General features: G+C 39.6%; 2 protein-coding genes across 5 annotated transcripts in view; both read left to right on the top strand.

Moving 5' to 3' along the window:
• Positions 1-9,577, top strand: part of rprd2a (regulation of nuclear pre-mRNA domain containing 2a) — a 23,133-nt gene extending 13,556 nt beyond the window's left edge. Inside the window, exons 9-12 of one of the 3 annotated variants that reach the window (XR_001426410.1) lie at positions 490-660; positions 762-2,539; positions 6,807-7,015; positions 9,396-9,577. Coding sequence is in view for 1 of the 3 variants with exons in the window: in XM_015044375.1 (XP_014899861.1) it covers positions 490-660; positions 762-2,326 (1,736 nt within the window). In the remaining 2 variants the exon portion in view is untranslated. Of the gene's footprint in view, positions 1-489; positions 661-761; positions 3,239-6,806; positions 7,495-9,395 lie in introns of those variants that run through there. The other 2 variants (XR_001426409.1, XM_015044375.1) reach the window with 2 other exon arrangements.
• Positions 9,578-10,963: 1,386 nt separating this feature from the next.
• Positions 10,964-16,215, top strand: LOC106954682 (CUGBP Elav-like family member 3). Of its 2 annotated transcripts, none has more exons than XM_015044377.1 (3): positions 10,964-11,123; positions 13,408-13,560; positions 16,013-16,215. In XM_015044377.1, exons 2-3 carry the CDS (start codon positions 13,416-13,418, stop codon positions 16,198-16,200), a joined length of 333 nt encoding a protein of 110 aa, XP_014899863.1. In that variant the 5' UTR covers positions 10,964-11,123; positions 13,408-13,415; the 3' UTR covers positions 16,201-16,215. The 2 variants fall into 2 exon arrangements, with proteins under 2 accessions (XP_014899863.1, XP_014899862.1); XM_015044376.1 differs by having other exon boundaries at positions 10,969-11,457.
• The last annotated feature ends 1,060 nt before the right edge of the window (positions 16,216-17,275 follow it).

The raw sequence follows: 17,275 nt of genomic DNA, 5'->3' as shown, positions 1-17,275 counted from the left end.
CCGTCAAAAAAAATAAGAGGGGGGGTTGGTTGTTGTTTTTTTTTTTTTTTTTTTTTTTTTTTTTGAGCATCATTTTTGTGATGTTTTAGCTAAAAATTACAAAGAATTACTTGTTTTTTTAAATGTACATATAAAAAATGCAGCTTTTAGCAGTCTTTCCATGTTTTGTATAGCAACTGTATTGAATTTCCACAACAAAATTAGATTAAGTATTCATTTAGACATACTTTTCTTGCCATTAAGGTTGCCAATCATATGCTTTTATATTTTTTCTTTTTCTTTTTTTTTTTTTGCATATTTTTCACAATGTCCACATTCCTACTTATTGCAAAAGTGTTACGTTTTTCTTCATTTAAGAATAATCAAAATGAAAAACAGGTAAAACGACAAATAAATACAAATACACACACACATCTGTATTTACAGACAAATATAAATATGCGTTGTCATAACAGTGTAACTGACTGTCCTGCCTGTTCTGTCTTGCAGCAGCTGCAGTGGAGAATCGTCCTGCAGCTCCACCATTGTTACCCAAACCCTCCGCTCCGTTAGTCCCTCAGGATGCCAGTTCCCTGGTGAACATCCTCTCCAAGGTGGATGTGAGTCCTGCAGACCTTCTGAGTGCCCTGTCCAAAGTTCAGAGCCAAAGCAGTTTGAAGGGTTGGTCATCATCTGTTTTATTTTAGATTTCATGTTGAAAGCAGTAAACTTGTGGTAAATACTCATTTATGTTCTCTCTCCGTGTCTTTTTTTTCATCTAGGTGTCACTCCTCTACTATCTCCGGACCCGTTCCCTCCAGGCAAGATTGCTTCCTCTCACCCATCCTCATCTGCATCAGCAGCACCTCCTCGGAGCGCGTCTCTCTCCTTTCCACCACCTGCACAGCAGAACTCTCAACCGGCCCCTAAAGCCTCTGCCCTGGTCCAGGCTCTGCACAGAGACATGGATTTGAGTACAGATCCAGAACTGTCTATTTCCTCTTCGAGCTTAGAGTCGAAAATACACAACTTCCTGCAGGGGAATCCCGTGTTCAGTGCGTTCGACCAGAGTTTTCCAACAAACCCGGCTGTGCGAGGGGAGAGTTTTAGCCCAGTAACTGGCACAGACAACCAGGAAGGAACGCCAGTGAGGGACGAGGGAGGAGGCACTCCCACTCAAGATGAGATCATGGACAAGCCGGTGGCGGTCCCGTTCCCTTCTGGGAAGAATCCGTCATCTGTTGACGAAGCAGCCAATGCTCTTCCTGTAGCATTTAAGAATAAGAACCTCAACAACCCCCGACATGTAGCTCACCCGCTGCCAGGCTTGGCTCAAAACGGGCAGGTCTTCCAGCCCTTCCCCTTTGGCAATCAGGAGATGGTGGAGAGCGGGATTCCTGCGCCAGCTGCACATTACCAACATGTTGCCATGCATCCAGGAGGGCCTGGAGCTGCAGGTGGCGCTGGGGGCTCACAGACAATTGAGGGCTTTCAGAGGGCAAATGAACAGAGTTGGTTTGGTGATCCCCACCCTGACGGGAGCTCTCGGCAGCCTGGCGGCTACAACATGTTGGCGCCGGGACTTAGAGACAACACAACAGGACTGTACCCCTACCAACAAGAGCAAACTCCGGAGCAGCTTCCACCCGTCACCCCCGCTTTCTTTAGAGCTACTCTTCCTCCAGTCCCAAAAGTACCGCCCCCACCACCGCCACCTACTTTCAAACCCCTGCTGACGCACCCGGTGGGTGGTCTGATGAAGCCCCCACAGCAGGAGCCTGCACCCAACATCGGGAGCAGAGGCGACAGCTTCAGCAACATGGCGGTTCATGACCATCAGCATACGTCAATGCATCACCCGGATGATCTGTTCCATGACCCGCATCGCCCGCAGCAACCTCACCAGGAGGAAATGCATTACCAGGATGATGAGCATTTCCTCCATGATGATCCCTACTATCCACCTGATGATGCGTATTTCAGACCTGGGAGTCCTCGTCCTCGTCCTCCTCACCCGTACCCACGAGGCGGAGGGCACCTCTCTCCCCCGCTCTCCCCTCCAAGGGACCCTTACTTTGCCCATGAGCAGCACAACCCCCCTCCTCCCCGTCAGTTCGCGCCGAGGCGGCCGCCTCCTCCTCGCCACGAAATGCGCCACCCTATCCAGCGGCCCCCTCCGCCTCGGCCCCCACACTTAGCCCGGCATCCGCCCCCCAGAGGCCCGCCTCGCGCGCCTTTCCCCCGTTTCAACGGCCCCGACCCGAGATTCAGAGGCAAGCGGCCCGGCCCGAGAGGAGGGGGTCCGATGTTCCCTCCAAAAAGACCCTTCCCTCCCCCGCGGTACTGACCGCTCCGACTTGAATCAGTAGCTAGTCAAGAGAGTTGAAGTCCAAACTCTGTTAAAGCTGTGCAGATCCAAGTGGGCATCAACGGACAGTTCAGAAGCTAAGAAACCGAGAAGGGAAAAACATGGCGGCGAAGAGGGAAAAACGGACAAGATCCCGGGACGCTCCGAGAAGGCTGCTGAGCTGTGAAGACAGAAGATTAAAGAAAATCAGAGGTGGATATATAAATATATACGTATATAATTCAGTTTTTGTGTTGTTTTTGTTCCAGTATGAGTCACCGCATTAAATGTTCAACTTGTAAAGATCGTTAGTTTAATAAAGGTTAGATTGAATCAGTTCACACGCAGTCAGCTGTAGGTTTACTCCTCACGGACCGTCCCTCATATTTATGTTCCTCCAGGCCTATTGACCATTAATTTTGCTACCAGCTAGCAGAAAATGTAGTTGCTGTCATATTGTTTTCCTCTAATTTAGTTCCCGTCGAGCGATTTTAACTGCTTGCCTTCCAAATCCGCAGTATAGCGGTAGTTATTTTTGTCAAATATTAACTTAAATCCCACTTTAATTCATTTTGGTGTGCTTAAAGAAAAATATTACGTTGCTTTTTCCGACAACATATTTGGTTAATCGTTATTTCTTTTCATTGTTCAAACTTGGAAATGTCCTATTTGTGAAGCCATGCTCGCTCCTTCAGCCAGTGCGCCAAGATGTCTTCAGTGATAAGTTTTACATCTCAGTTAAGTTTCTCAAAAGGAGAACGCCGCAAATCGAGAAAGGTGGGAGGCGTCAGGTGTTTTTTTGTTCCTTCATCGTTCATCACCAACATCCCCGAGGAGTAAATATCTGCAGGAGGTGAAGATATTATCAGTTTTTATTTCATTGTACTGACTAATAAAAATCTGAGTTTGAAATGTGTGTTGTTTCCTTTCTCTTAACTTTTACGCTTTGTTTGTTTTAAATTTGGACTTAGTTTTTTTTTTTTTTTAATACACCAGGGAATTTTCTAATGTGACGGAGGGTACAGTTATTTAAATTATTACCTCCCCCTCATAAAGCTTTCGACTGCTGTTTTTTTTTTTTTTTTTTTTACGCGCAGAAATAAAAAGGTTATACGGAAACGAGTTAAATCTATTAACTTCTCTGGCCTGCAGTCGTTTGTTTCTGACACGTCTAATGTCGAAACCCGCCCCGTTCTTCTTTTGCACCAAATCTCCCCAGGTCCTTCAGAGTTTATAACCTTCTGGCACTGATTTTTTAATTTATTTTTTATCTCACTTTCTCCTTCATGTCATTGCTTATAGCGTCAACATTTGCCCAGCAGGCGTAGTTTTTGAGGTGAAGCGACATGTTTCCGGTGGTTGTGATGTAGGAAGACAAAGCGGTTGTTTGCTATCGGGAACAACGTTTACATTTGGCGCGGTTTTATACTTCCATTTGGGTTTCTACTGCTTCTGAAACGGCCTAAGCTCTTTAGAAAACCAATAAGGTTGAAAAAAAAACTTAGTTTTTTGGCAATAAGTTAATGTTTTTGGTGTCTGAAAAATCAGCCGTTTCATAAACGTCCAGAATATTGCGCCACATTCTACGGGCACTGCGCCGTTACCTAGCAACTCCAGCCTAGCCCAGCCCGTCACCTAGCAACCGGGCTAAGCTCCAGGATCTTTGGTCAGCTGGTTTTCAAATTCTATTCAAAAACATTTCATTGATAATTTTAAATAGTTTTACGGCTGTATGCGCTGTACAATAGCTACTGAAAAAGACAAGTGCTTTGTTAACTTACTATTCAGAAACCACTGCTGCATTTTTGTTGGTCTACTCCTGCTTTTCGAAGACAATTGAGCACCTGTTTGCGGCCATTTTCACATAGTAAACATTGAGTTGGGAGAGCTTTGGGACAGCTCATTCTGAAAGGAGCTCAAAACAGGCAAAATCTTATCCAAGAATGATTTTGCACGGAAACAATTTAATGTACGTCTACGGACTTTTGTAAAGTCCGTAGACGTACCCTGACCTGTTCAAGGAAGCAAAGGTCTCGTTTAAATCTTCAGACTTGACTCCTTTCCATTCTGAAAACATGGTCTCATCTAAATAAATGCTTCCAACACACAATGCTCCTTCAAGCTGTCTTTAACATACTTCAGTCTGGCTTGGAGGTGTCACCTCTGCAGAGTTTGTTCCTGCGCAGAATGATCTTTGACACTATTTCTTGAATTGACTTAATCATTCATTATTATCTTAGCAGTTGTTCTGGGGACTTTAGAGAGATCTCTCATTAGTTTTCTTTCCAAATTCTTTGAAATGTTTAGCTTAATGATTTGTTTGAAATTTAAGACCATTGTGGTTTATTTTTATGACCCTGTCCTGCTTTGTGAACAACAGCACCGAGTTAAGCAGTAGTTTTTGCTACGCCTCAATAAAAAGGTCTGATCTTCTTTTTTTTCCCCTTCATTTTTGACCCAATAGCATAATACTTCCACCACCGTGTTCCTGCTTCTTTTTTAAAACTAGTTCAATTAGAAATGTTTTTTCTTCCTCTTAATTTTTTTTCTAAATTCAAATTTTAAAGGGGAGGTAATCTTTTTCTTAACTGTACATAAAAAATTGTGCAGATGCCTTGAACTTTAGCTGCTTTTTATTTTTATTTTCATTTTTTTTACACATTCTTAGTCCAGCTCCAGACTATTTTTTTTAGAGAATTTTCAAATGTTCTGGGCCTTATTTAGTAGGATGTGGCCTGCTGGGCTACAGCTAGTTTTTGTTTTGTTACACAAGTTTAATTTAAGTATGCAAACTAAAATAGGTTGATAGTTTAGTACAAGTTATATCAAGGTTTTAGACTTCATTTTGGAAATGTTTATCCATGCAACAAACTACCTGAAATGCTGCTGCAGCTTTTTGTTTGGGGATTAGATTAAATTTAACGTGAGATTGGAAAATAATGTATTTAAGAAATTTAAATACCACAGCTTATCAAAACTTAAACTGTTCTTTTCAAACATTTTATACACTGCAGGTACATTAAAAAACAATTTGAGATCAAAAGAGTTTAGGACCTCTAAAACCTCAGGGTTCAGGTAGAGCATTGCTGAAGTTTGGTCATTACTGTGTATATCTTTAAGGAATAACTAGACTCTTAAACTAAGATGGATCAGTATTTTTCTACTTTGAACAAACATCAAGAACTAGTTTTGAATGGATCTTTTGATACTTTACCAGAAGTCTGTCATTAAATTATTAATTTTCTGTTGTTTCATCTATAAGAAAAAAAAACAAAGACAACAGTTTGACAGACAGAAAAATGTAACGCTAATAAGGTTATTCCTAAAATAAAATTATTTGAAAACTTGCTGTACGGTAGATTATTAATCTAATTCTACTTCTTACATATTTACATTTAAACTTTTGCTTTTTAATATCTGAACCATGTATCGTCCACTCAAGATATTAGAAACGGACAGATAATTAGTCAACAAACTGTAAGGACAACTTTAAAACGACTTAAGAAAATAAAAATATAAAAAGCTCTTAAAAATGTTGACGTGAACAACTTGGAAAATAAGAGGTTTAATTTTTTTTTTTCTACTGTTTGGCTGTTTTACATGAGGAAAAATAGAGCATTTTCTTCTAAGTTGACATTTTTAGATTTGCAGTTTAGCAAATGCACACTTCTGTGTGTGTGTGTGTGTATTGATCTCATTTAATTTGGCCACAAAAATCACTTTCTACTCAACAGGAAGCGAGCAAATTGTCGTGGTATTCTTGTTTGGCTGTAATTAGTTGCATAAAAGTTTAGGTTTCTGGACATATGTGTTAAATTAGCCCAGAAAATGACCAAAATTACCTTTTCAGTAGAGCCAATTATTCAGAAACAGGAACAGGTTATAAAATGGATTTACCCAGGATCTAAATCGACGCTAACTGTTTTAACAGGTCGTTTATTTTAAATTCAAACCGGTAATGATGTAATCATTACGTTATCCTGCAACTCCTTAGGATGTTCTTTTGCATTTCTTTACATTTCTTATAATTAAAATGATCTTGTGTTAGGCTGGGGTTTTACAGATCAGCTGCAGTCAGAACTACTTTAACTACATAATGACAAAAAAAAAAAAAACGGAAGCAGATGAGATTGTTAAAAAAACAACAAAAAGGTACATGCTAATAAAAGTAAATGGGAAACATCGGGGTTTTTTGAGAGTTATGTGTGAGAAACGAAATCGTAAAACTAATTGGGAACAGTAGATGAGGAGGCACATGTTCAGGTGTCAGCAGATCCTTTCTGGGATCTTTTTCATCACAGACTCTTTGAAAGAAGTGTAGCAATTAATTGACGTGTTTTCACCAAGAGGATGCTTATGTGTAGCACAGGTTTTGCACGACAAAGTGAGAAATAATGTTTGTTTTTTTTTTGGAATAGACCTGCTTTCCTTGAATTTTAACACTACTCTCTCCTCCCTCCCCTCCTGTTCTCATCCTCAGGGATCCAGAACCACTTTGATGTGTCTGATGTGATGGAAGAAGAAGAAGAAAAAAAAACTCTGCTGTGCCACATGTTAGCTGATGGAAGTGAGGGCTTCTTTGAATCCTGCTCTGCTCCCGGTGATGATGGCTCTTCACGGTCTGTAACGAATGCTGAGCGCCGCGGCAAGCTGAGCAAGCTCCGAGTTTCCAACACTTCAGAAACCACAGTGAGTGTCAAAAGTGGGAAAAATCTAAACAATCAAAGACAGGCTGGGCAAAAAATAAATCTGACTTGGAGTTGGGCGTTTCCAGGTTTTCCTTAGTGTCGTTTTTGGCTTGTGTCGAGTTTGGTTGGTGTTTCCAGGGCCGGCCCATGAAACCAAATTTTGCTCGACGATATTTTGTCTCAGAAGTCGCTGCAATAAACAATAATTTTGTCGTTCTGAAACCATTTTCAGGGAATGCAATGAAAAAGGCATAATATTGCAAATGCATCCTCTAAAAGATCAACAAACGTTCATTTCATTTGATGTTGGAACTGGAAGACATTTTCAATATCTAAAGGAAATGAGCAAAACAATTAAAACGATAAATAAAAACTGCTTTATATAGGCTCTGTAAACAAAATTGCCCTTCAATTGTATTCATCTTTAGGCTCAGACGGGCAAAACTGCCAGTTAGGACTTTTATTAAAAAAAAAAAAAAACTTAAAAAGAATCACTTTAGGATCCTGGAGCAGCTTGGCTTTGCGTTGCCAAGTGGTATCTGGTAAACGCGAAGAGTTTAAAGAGTCTAAGAGCAGAAAAAAAATGTCCAAAATACCAACTGAGATGTGTCCAAACCTGCTGATCAACTGGAAGAAACATCTTAACATTGTGCTTAACGAAGAAGGCTGGTGTTGGAGATCGAATGCTTTGTTCAGTCAGTAACATGCAAATATTTCTTTCTTTTCTTTTACTTTTTGATTTAATGTATCCTGTATGTTCATATTAAAATCAAACTTCCATAAAAATTCAAGGCTGTTCTTTTGTTTGTGAGCAAATTTCCCCAAATCATCAGAAAAAAAATATATATATATATTTCCCTGCTACAAAATGTTTAGAATTTGTCACTAAAGGAAAGTAGCTTTTTCTAAGTTTTGCAGTTGCGTATTTTTTTACTGACTAAAACTTTACTTTTTTCTTTTTTTTTTTAAAGATGTCTTCAATCACAATTAGATGAGAAATTGATTGATTTTTAGAAAACAAAGTCATAGATTTGAGACTCATGTAAGACGGTAAAAACTACTATAAGATTCTTTTTGTGGGTTTCCCCCCACCCACACTGAATTAGTGAACAGACTCTACCTTTGTGTAATTTATTTTTATTTGAAATAGGCATTAACGAGGGAAGCAACCAAAAGGCCTATTCACAAGGTTCTGCAGCTCAGAACCTTGAACGCCACTGTCCTGCATCTTCTAGATGCATGCCTGCTCCAACACACCTGAATCAAAGGAACTGTTGATAACCAGGTTTTTGTAAAACTTGCTAACATTCCAGTAAGGGGGATTTTGTTTCGGGTTTGTTGGAGCAGGAATGCATCCAAAAGTCATAAGACGGTGGCACTTTGGGACCTCTGGCACATCAAATCCCATTGAAACCCATCAAAGCAGGTTGTTTAGTCATGACTACATGTGAAAAAGTTCATTGTCATTGCACATGAAGAGCTATGATGCAATCTATGTATGATTTTATACCCGAATTTCTCTGTTTTTAATAAAATACATATATCTTGACGTGAAAATCAAGGGAGAAATATCGTCATATGCGAGTTATGACCAGTTGTTTGCGGTAATATGCAGTTTAAAAGCAGCCACAAAAGCCTAATTTAATCCGTGCGCTACTTTTAGTAAATCCTTTATTGCTGCTGGGGCGTTTGAGGTATTCCGCACTACATTTATAAGCTCTGACTCCGTGCATCTGCTTTTAAAAGCGAATAAAACAGCAAAATCCACTCACGCAACATCTGTTTACTGTTCTTACGCTGGATATTAATAATGAAAGCTCTTCTGCCGTCATCGTGTGGGTTATAAAGCTCGTCACCAGATGTCAGTGTTGGTTTCAAACCTCCAGCCGCTGCGCGTATATGACACAGATCACGTTTCCGAAGCACTTGCATGAACAATTAATACCCGATCAACTGTGTAAGAATCGGGTCTCGGCAACAACTGCAGCACAGGCTTAGACCGGATTTGGTGACTGACGGCAGATGGCGGTTCTTAACCTCCGAGACGATCTAAAGGGGAACTGTAGCGCAGGGAAATGAAGGAATGGAGGGAAAAAGAGGGATATTTGTTCGCATAGGTTCAGTTTAATATAACCACCGTCGTGTTTTTTTGCGGTTTGAGCCCCGCACGTCCAGATCGTGACTCCTTTGAAGTCTCTGCGTGTGCGCATGTGTGCCGGGGTGTGTGCAGCCCGCTGTCATGTGGGCTCATTGTTTACATGCTGCCCAAATCTCAGAGAGGGCGTGTAACCCCGAGAGTCTCTGTGCGTGTCGTCAAATAACATTTAAATAACGTTTGTTGCTGCTTCTTGCCCCCCCCCCCCACCCTCTTCATCCTTCAGCCCCTCTCAGAGAACGTTCCCTTCATCCCCGGTGATGTGACACGAGTTGAGAGGATTCATTTCAGAACCACGGCCAGCTCCACGGCGAGAACAAAAGGCGGATTTGAAAGCGCTTGATGTCAGGGACCGACTGCGTTTTACAGGCTACGGGAAAAACGGAAAACCTACAGGAAGAAGAAGAAGAAGAAAAAAAAAAGAAACGCTACCTTTCTGAACACAATGTCTCCAACAGGTTGTGTTCTGTACCTAAAAGATGTTATTTCTTTATCAGGAGTACAATTTTACGTGTGAATTAGGGAAATCTCAGTGTAACCGTCTAGTGTCCCTTCCTTTTATTTATCTCCACCTGTGCAAAGATTGGGATGGACAAAATGTCTTCAAAATGATTTTTTCTTAAAGGGTTTTACTTTATTTATTCTTCCCACCACATCAGATACTATCAGTTTTATTGCTGACTATCTATTTTTTATATTTCTCTCCCATCTCATGTATGCATGCATGCAAATAGATTTTTTAAAAAATGTTTTATAGAGCTTGTAAATCGTGTCAACTATTTGCAGGAACTCATTCTGGTTCAATGTAATTTTCAACTGGGTCGCCTGGACACACATTTTCCTAAAACATTGCTGTAGAAGTGTTATGTTTAGCATCATAATAAAAGATTATGTTTATTTTCATGAATGCCAATCTGATCTTAATTTCTCACCGTGCATAATCACCTTAGATGTTAACTTTAAATGATTAAAGTTGTTGTTGAGAAAAAAGATGAGATTTGTAATTTGATTTGAAGGATCTGACCCTATACGTGCATTTTTTCCATTACATTTGAAAGATTTTTTCAGTTGTTTCTTCAGACCAGTGAAAATCAGGGGAATAAAATAAAACAGTGAAATAAAATGTAATTTTACTATAGAAAAGTATGGAGAAATCAAAAGATTTGTCAATGACAAAAAATGTAGAAGGGACACAAATTCCTTTGTCTGGTTTTAAAGGCTTTTTAAAAAAATGTAAGGAAAACAAAACTGACCACACAAGCTGGCCAGATTTTATGGAATCTACAAAAATGAAGCCAAAAATGGAAAACAAAAAATAATGCAAATTACCCCCGTCTCTCTCTCTCTCTTTCTCTCTCTCTTTGCTCCTTCAATTTTAACCAATGCAATCGTACAAAATTGTATTTCCGTCTATAAATACAAGCGTACCAGCGGACTAAATGGAGCGCATTAAAATCCACCTCAACTGAAAATCATGTTTAATATTTAAAGCTCCTCCCTGAACATCCGCCATACTTAACTCCCTGATAACGTTTTGTAGTTTTTTCTTTTAAAACGACCTCAGTAGTCATCGCTAATTTCCACTTTAGAAAAAAAAAAGAAGTGGAAATTAGGAAACATTTAAGTGTAGCGCAAGCTTTGTTTGTAAGCGCAAAACACATTGTAAGCAGGAGCGTCCCCTGTTTTTGCAGCACATACTTTTTTTTTTTTCCTCCACTGGTGCCGGTAATTTAGCGACGGGCCCTGGCGGCAGACATCACGGCTCAAGCAGCCAGGGGGAGGGATGGAGCTGAGATGGACAGGGAGGGAGACACCGGCTTACGACGTCAAAAGGAGTACAGACACACAGGGAAGAGGAGAGGACAGCCAGCCAGACTGCCAATTCCCTACGGTCCGCTGAATTAGGGAAGTCTAAAGACTCATCTGTCACAAGACCCTCTCTTTAGCCACGCCAGTAGGAGATTTGTTTTATTTTTTTTATTTTATTTTTTTTTTCACCTCCCCCCACCCCCTTCCTCTCTATTCAAGAAAAGAGAAATCCAGGGCATCTGTGTGGAAAACAGTAGCGGAAAAAAACCGAGATCTCGTAAAATTCGCTCATGCCGAATAAAGGACCTCGGCTGGATGTTAGTTGTGTTGTTTTAGGGGGCGTGCGGGCCTAACTTGTTACAGGATTCAGAGACGGACAGATGAACTGAGAAATAATAATAACCAAACAACAGGAAGGAAGGAAGACACATCAAATCAGATCACTCCGATTTTTTTAAATACCACGACCAGCACCACAGGTATTATTCTCTCAACTCTTTGTTTTTTTTTTTTTGTGTGTGTGTGTGTTTTTATGAGTGTTTTTATGCTCAAATGCGTGAAATCGCGTCCAGGTCATTGTTGTTGTCACCGATGTCTTGACAAAGAGCTCTCCAGCTGTGCTGACTGACACGCTGTCATGTTGAGCTCAAATCTGCCACAAATCCACAGGAAGGATTTGGTTTAGGCTACAGTAATGGAAAAAAAAAATGTATAAAAATATGGTTATAATGCAAGGAAAAGAGCGGGTGTGCTATCCATTATACAAAAAAAAAAAATCCCCTAAAAGGGAAAAGCATATATATATATATATATTTTACTGATTGTTTTGTTTTTTTTGTGCGTTTTTATTCAAAGCATATTGTTGAACTGTGCCTTTTTCCGCTTTAGAAGTTTTATTTTTAAATTGAGAAATAGCTTGCAGTTCTCCCAGAAGCAAACTTTATGACTATGTGTATAAAATTAGCATTTGTTGTAGGTTTTAAGATCCCTCTGATGTAATCATCCTAGACTGTTTTAGGGGCACACAATGTTAAGAAAAACATGCAGCTGTGGTACTGATGTTCAATACTGGGCAGTTTTGCTGTTGTTTACATGCAGTTTAATATATTTGTCTATATATTTTTTGCTTTCTTTTGCTTCTATTTTATGCACAATGGTATATGTTTGTTCTTTTTTATATATATTTCTGTGGTTTCATACGTTTATACCGTTTTAAATTTTGATGAAATGAGAACAGTTTATTGGGTGCCTTTGCAAGACAACAAAAATTACACCAAATAGGATTTTGTCTTTTTTTTTTGTCAGACACCTGATGAAGTAGACCTTCCAGTTATTTAATTTGTAGAACCAAAAATGTATTTTGTATGCAGATTTTCAAGAAAGTGCTAACTTTTTTTTTTTCTGTCTAGAAGATAATCGTCTCAAAAATGATACCTCTGGTGTCATTTTAAAGCCCTAATTATCAGAAAATTCAGATTAAAAAAGTATTGAATGTATTTCGCTATTCAACAGGAACCATTTCTGGTCGCCTTGTTTTCTAAATTTGTTTGTATCGTATTCAGTACATCAGGCTTTTGCGCTCGTTTAATTGTTAGAGAACCAAAAACGTTTATTCTGTAACGCAACACTGACTGATACTTGCGTTTACTAATTAAAAAGCACATTTACTTGCTGCAGCAGATTGTTGAGGAAAGTACTTTAGCAGATAAATAATTGTATCAGAAATAACAAAAGGGTTAAGTCTTTAAAATCTTTAAATTTTGTTTTATAACTATTACATATTCCTTTTGCAGCCATTTTATTATATTTACCAAAATGTAATAACTTTGTGAAGGAGGTAGACGAGGCCTCAAATATCAAATGTGATACATTTGGCATTGCATGGTCGTTGTGTTTCATGTGTGTGCTATTTGCTCATCACTGTCTTGCAACATTTTGTGCTATTTTGAATATCGGAATGTCACGATTAACTTGCATCTTCCAGCTCCACTCATTGTTGCCCATCATGACATGTGGACTTTTCTGTTAGCTTTAGCAAAAGCTAAATCAGGAGTCAGTCAACAGGCCTAACTGTATTATTATGTGAACGCAGAGCATCCAAAATACGATGCATCAAAGCCTTCCTTTCTGATTAGGAGGCTGTAGCAACTGATTTTTACATTTGTTTTAACACGATGCAACTTTGTTGGTGAATTTCGTGTTTGCCAGAATCCACATTATTAGGATCACGATGTACATTTCACAGATAAAGTACAAACCATCGTTTCAGCCAGCCATTTCAACTGAACGCTCCCATCTGTACCTCCATCCCCGGCCTCCTGTTTGCACCTCCTGTGCAGTGTGAATTTAAGCCTCCAGGCTCCTGAACGCCTCCACTCTATGTTTCTGTTATAAATATGTGTGTGTGTGTGTGTTTTGTTCCTCTTTAGACTTCTCAATGAAGGAGCCTGACGCAATCAAGCTCTTCATCGGGCAGATACCCCGAAACCTGGAGGAGAAGGACCTGAAGCCCATCTTCGAACAGTTTGGGAAGATCTACGAGTTAACGGTGATAAAGGACAAGTACACGGGGATGCACAAAGGTAAATGCCTCCGTCAGAACAAAGTGTAAGGTCGCAAAAATTGTCTGCAGCTGTAATTTTCATTTGCAAATGGATTCTGCGAAATATGATTTACGTTAAATGACCGTCTCACCAAAGACACAGTGTGCCATCGATCTAACGAGGATCTCTGGCGTTAACCCCTAAATTGATTGCAGACACTGTTGGGAAGTCTTACTCTGGGGGGGACATGTTTCTTTAAAGATGACTCATCTCTTTGAGGTCAGAGAAAAGGTATTGTGCAGAATTGATCAATAAATGAAGGCAAGACCATGTTTGAAAAAGTGCAGGAGTGCTTTTTATGACGATGCTCATCAAAAGGAATATTAATTTGGCTTTGTGACTGAGAACAAGAAGCATAACACTAAGTCTAGCATCAAAGGCACATAAAGGCTTCGACCGTTTGTCATGTCCAGATTTAATGCTGAAAATGACACAGCTGAATAAAAATGTTAAAGCCAGTAAAGGGACTATTAGATTAGGAGTTTTTTTTACCTCAGGGTTTAATCACAGAGTTCACTTTTAGCTTAAGATGTTACATTTTACCTCTAAACACAAAGATTTCTCCTTATTAACTGCTGCTCAATGACAACATTCTGGACCAGCTGAATTAATTCAAAATCTTTTGCAAAAGTTGAACACTCAAGACAATCACATGGCGAGCTGGCTGTTCATATTTTGCAAGAAAGATCAACAAATCTCATTTGACAGATGGACAGAGGCCAGGGAAGCGATCTAAGATGAACAATGATCCTTACTGTCATTTCTAATGCAAATCAGATGGAGGGAAAACAAAAAGGCTCTTCAATTAAAAATTAAAAAAAAAAGACCCCAACAAAACCCCAACAACACAAAAAGCATCAGTCGTTTGGGAGACGTATGGGCCAGGTGGTATCAGCCTTCCAACACCTATAACACCTATTCTGCATATATTTACATATTCATGATGTGAGGGAGCTTTAAAGGTTAATGAAAGCCTTTCTCTATTATGTGGGACTGCATACATTGTGCTGGAGCGGAGTGATATTAAAAGCTCACACTTGTGTCTCCAGACTTTATGATCAGGCATCTCACACGGCTTTAAAAACTAAGAGCGGTTTGTCTTTATGTTTTCAGTCAACATTCATTTACAGAACAACATACTGGGCATGAAAAAAATGCTAAATATTTCATTGTATGAACTTTCTTTGTTTTATTTCCCCATGGAAAGCACTCTTTGTCTTTTGATGTTTCTTTGTTGGACGGAGCATTTGAATGAGCTGTTGCTGTCACTATCCTATTCTTACAGTTTAAACTAAAAGTAGCCTTTAGTTTAGTCTTTAGCTGTGTCTTTTATGGACAAAGACATTGAAGAAGCTACGGCTTCCATTAAGTCTTTAAAGTTGTTTTTATTTTTGTCAATAGAAAGTATTCATGGATCAGGGCTTCTCTGCTTAGGCGCACTGCAAAAACACAAAATCTCACTATTATTTTTAGTCTAGTTTCTAATGCAAATATCATTGTGCACTTAAAATAAGACAAAAGTAACTTAAAGCCTACAACAATGGGAAGAATGTCTTACAAGTGAAATAATCTGCCAGTATTAATATTCTTTTAAGGAATTACTTACTTCAAACAAACCCATACATCTTGCTCAAACATTATTTGAAAGTTCGTTTTGTTTCAAGTTCACTAGGATATTTAGAAATGGGACCAAAAAATACTTGGTAAGATTTTGTGTTGTCGGTTGTGTGCCGTTCTTTCCTGGATGAATCCACTGGCAGAGCTATTGGCACGATTAAGTCTTCTTTTTCTTTCTCATAGAAAGTAACCCTGATCAAATGTTTTCCTTCCTGGATAAAGCAACCAAAGGAGCTGCTGCTCTTTTTAACTTTAAGTGTTCTTCCCATAGAAAGGAGACGAGCCACATCACTTTTGCGTTTAGCTTTCCAGGACAAAGCCACAGAGTTATCGTTTTCTTTTCTCTAGAAAGTTCTTCCGGGTCAGTTCTACAATGTTATGTCTCTTTCTTGGACATTGCTATTGATATCTTCAACTTTGTGGCTTCTTCTACCATTTTCTCTTCTCATCAATAGATATCAATCAATTTGAAAATATGATTAAGTGCAGTTTCCAGGTGCAGCTTAATGATATAAATCGAACTTATTTATTTGACTGGTGTCCTAAAGAAGCATATTACAAGTGGGAATGTTTTTCAAGAGCCGCTTTTGTATTTGTGGAGCTACGCATGCTGTGACATGCCCTCACCGCCGTACAGTTATTTTCGTCACTTTTATCGTTATCACAATTGCACCACAAAATATCGTGATCGCTCGCCTTGAAGTGAAGTGCCTTGAGACGATTTTTGTTTCAGCTTTGTACGCAGACTGAACTGATTTGAATTCAATCACAGCATACATGTGATTCTCCACCTCCTGCCTCTCTCTCTCTCCAGGATGTGCCTTCCTCACGTACTGTGCACGAGAATCAGCCCTCAAAGCCCAGAATGCATTGCACGAGCAGAAGACCCTACCAGGGGTAAGTGTGTCATTGTCTTTTTCAGTCAGGGTAACTGTCGGGTCGGGCTATCGGAACACACAAACACAGACGCGTGTGGACACAAGGAATTTAAACCAAGTTTGACATGTGGGCTTGACTTCACCCTTTAGCCGATATGTTCCAGGAAAGGTCAGGGGCTGCTCTTCCTCTTATGTTTCATATGTGATGCATCCAGACATATCCATCCAGCTAAGGCATGAGTCATCGCACTGACATGTCACGGGTCGAGAGAGATGTCTGCATGAGGCTCACCGCTGGAGCGACTCTTCCAGCTCTTAATCTCGTTGACGTTCCTCTTCTCTTCTGCCCCCACTTCTTCTCTCTGGATTCTAATCAAAGTTAAACCTAGCTTTATTAGCATAGCCAGGCAGCAGGTGTGCTGCCAAATGACATTTCCAGAGCTAAATATGACATGACAGCCGCGTCTCTATAATAACCGCCTATATGAGAGACAAAGCGACAAGGCAAGGAATTACTAAGACAGAGTGTGCGCTCCCAGAGTTTGCTGCTGTGCTGTGCTTCCTTTTTTACTAACAAGGCATCACCCCCGTTTCCTTTTGGTTATTTTTGTTCAAATCTACATCATTCATGTCTTTTTTTTTCCCACTCTGGAATGTCAGCTGAAGAGAAGACTGTAGCTTTTGAGAGAAGAGAGAAGAGGATGTGTAATTTAGGGTTGCATCTAGAGATTACTTTTAGTATCACACAATTCATGTTAAAATAAAAATATAAAAATATCTTAAACAACTTGTAGAATAAATGCTGCCATTATTTCTCATATGATGGTAGATATTAATTAATTGCATACACTTATGTCATTGACATGAAATCAGACTAAGAATTTATTGTCTTAGGTCAATTAGGATTACAAAAATTATTTCTGTTTGCTAAGGTGCATTCACACGATCTCCGTTTAGCCGGATTTGATCAAACTCTAGTTTGTTTGTTTTTAGAAAGTCTGGTTCGTTTGGGGAGGTGTGAAAGAGTAATTGTACTCTAATGGGGACCAAAAAGCGAACTCTTGTCCGTCTACAAAGCTGGGTCTCGGTTCGGCTGAAAGGAACTGTAGAGTGGTTTAAATGGATGTTCCAAAAGCAGAATAAATATCCAAAACAAACACGCTAATCTGGCACCAGCGGGAGAAATGGCTTATTTTTTT

This window comes from Poecilia latipinna, unplaced genomic scaffold (genome assembly GCF_001443285.1).
Source record: "Poecilia latipinna isolate Pla-1442-1.1 unplaced genomic scaffold, P_latipinna-1.0 Scaffold673, whole genome shotgun sequence".
NCBI lineage: Eukaryota > Metazoa > Chordata > Actinopteri > Cyprinodontiformes > Poeciliidae > Poecilia > Poecilia latipinna.
The sequence above is the reverse complement of the archived record's forward strand: the minus strand, read 5'-3'. Positions and strand labels throughout refer to the sequence as shown.

What these genes read in the sequence shown, in the direction of transcription:
- LOC106954682 (XM_015044377.1), top strand. Translation starts at nt 13,416, where the DNA reads ATGAAGGAGCCTGACGCAATCAAGCTCTTCATCGGGCAGATACCCCGA. An exon ending in GTACACGGGGATGCACAAAG is followed by an intron (nt 13,561 to 16,012) that starts GTAAATGCCTCC and finishes CTCTCTCTCCAG; the next exon opens with GATGTGCCTTCCTCACGTAC.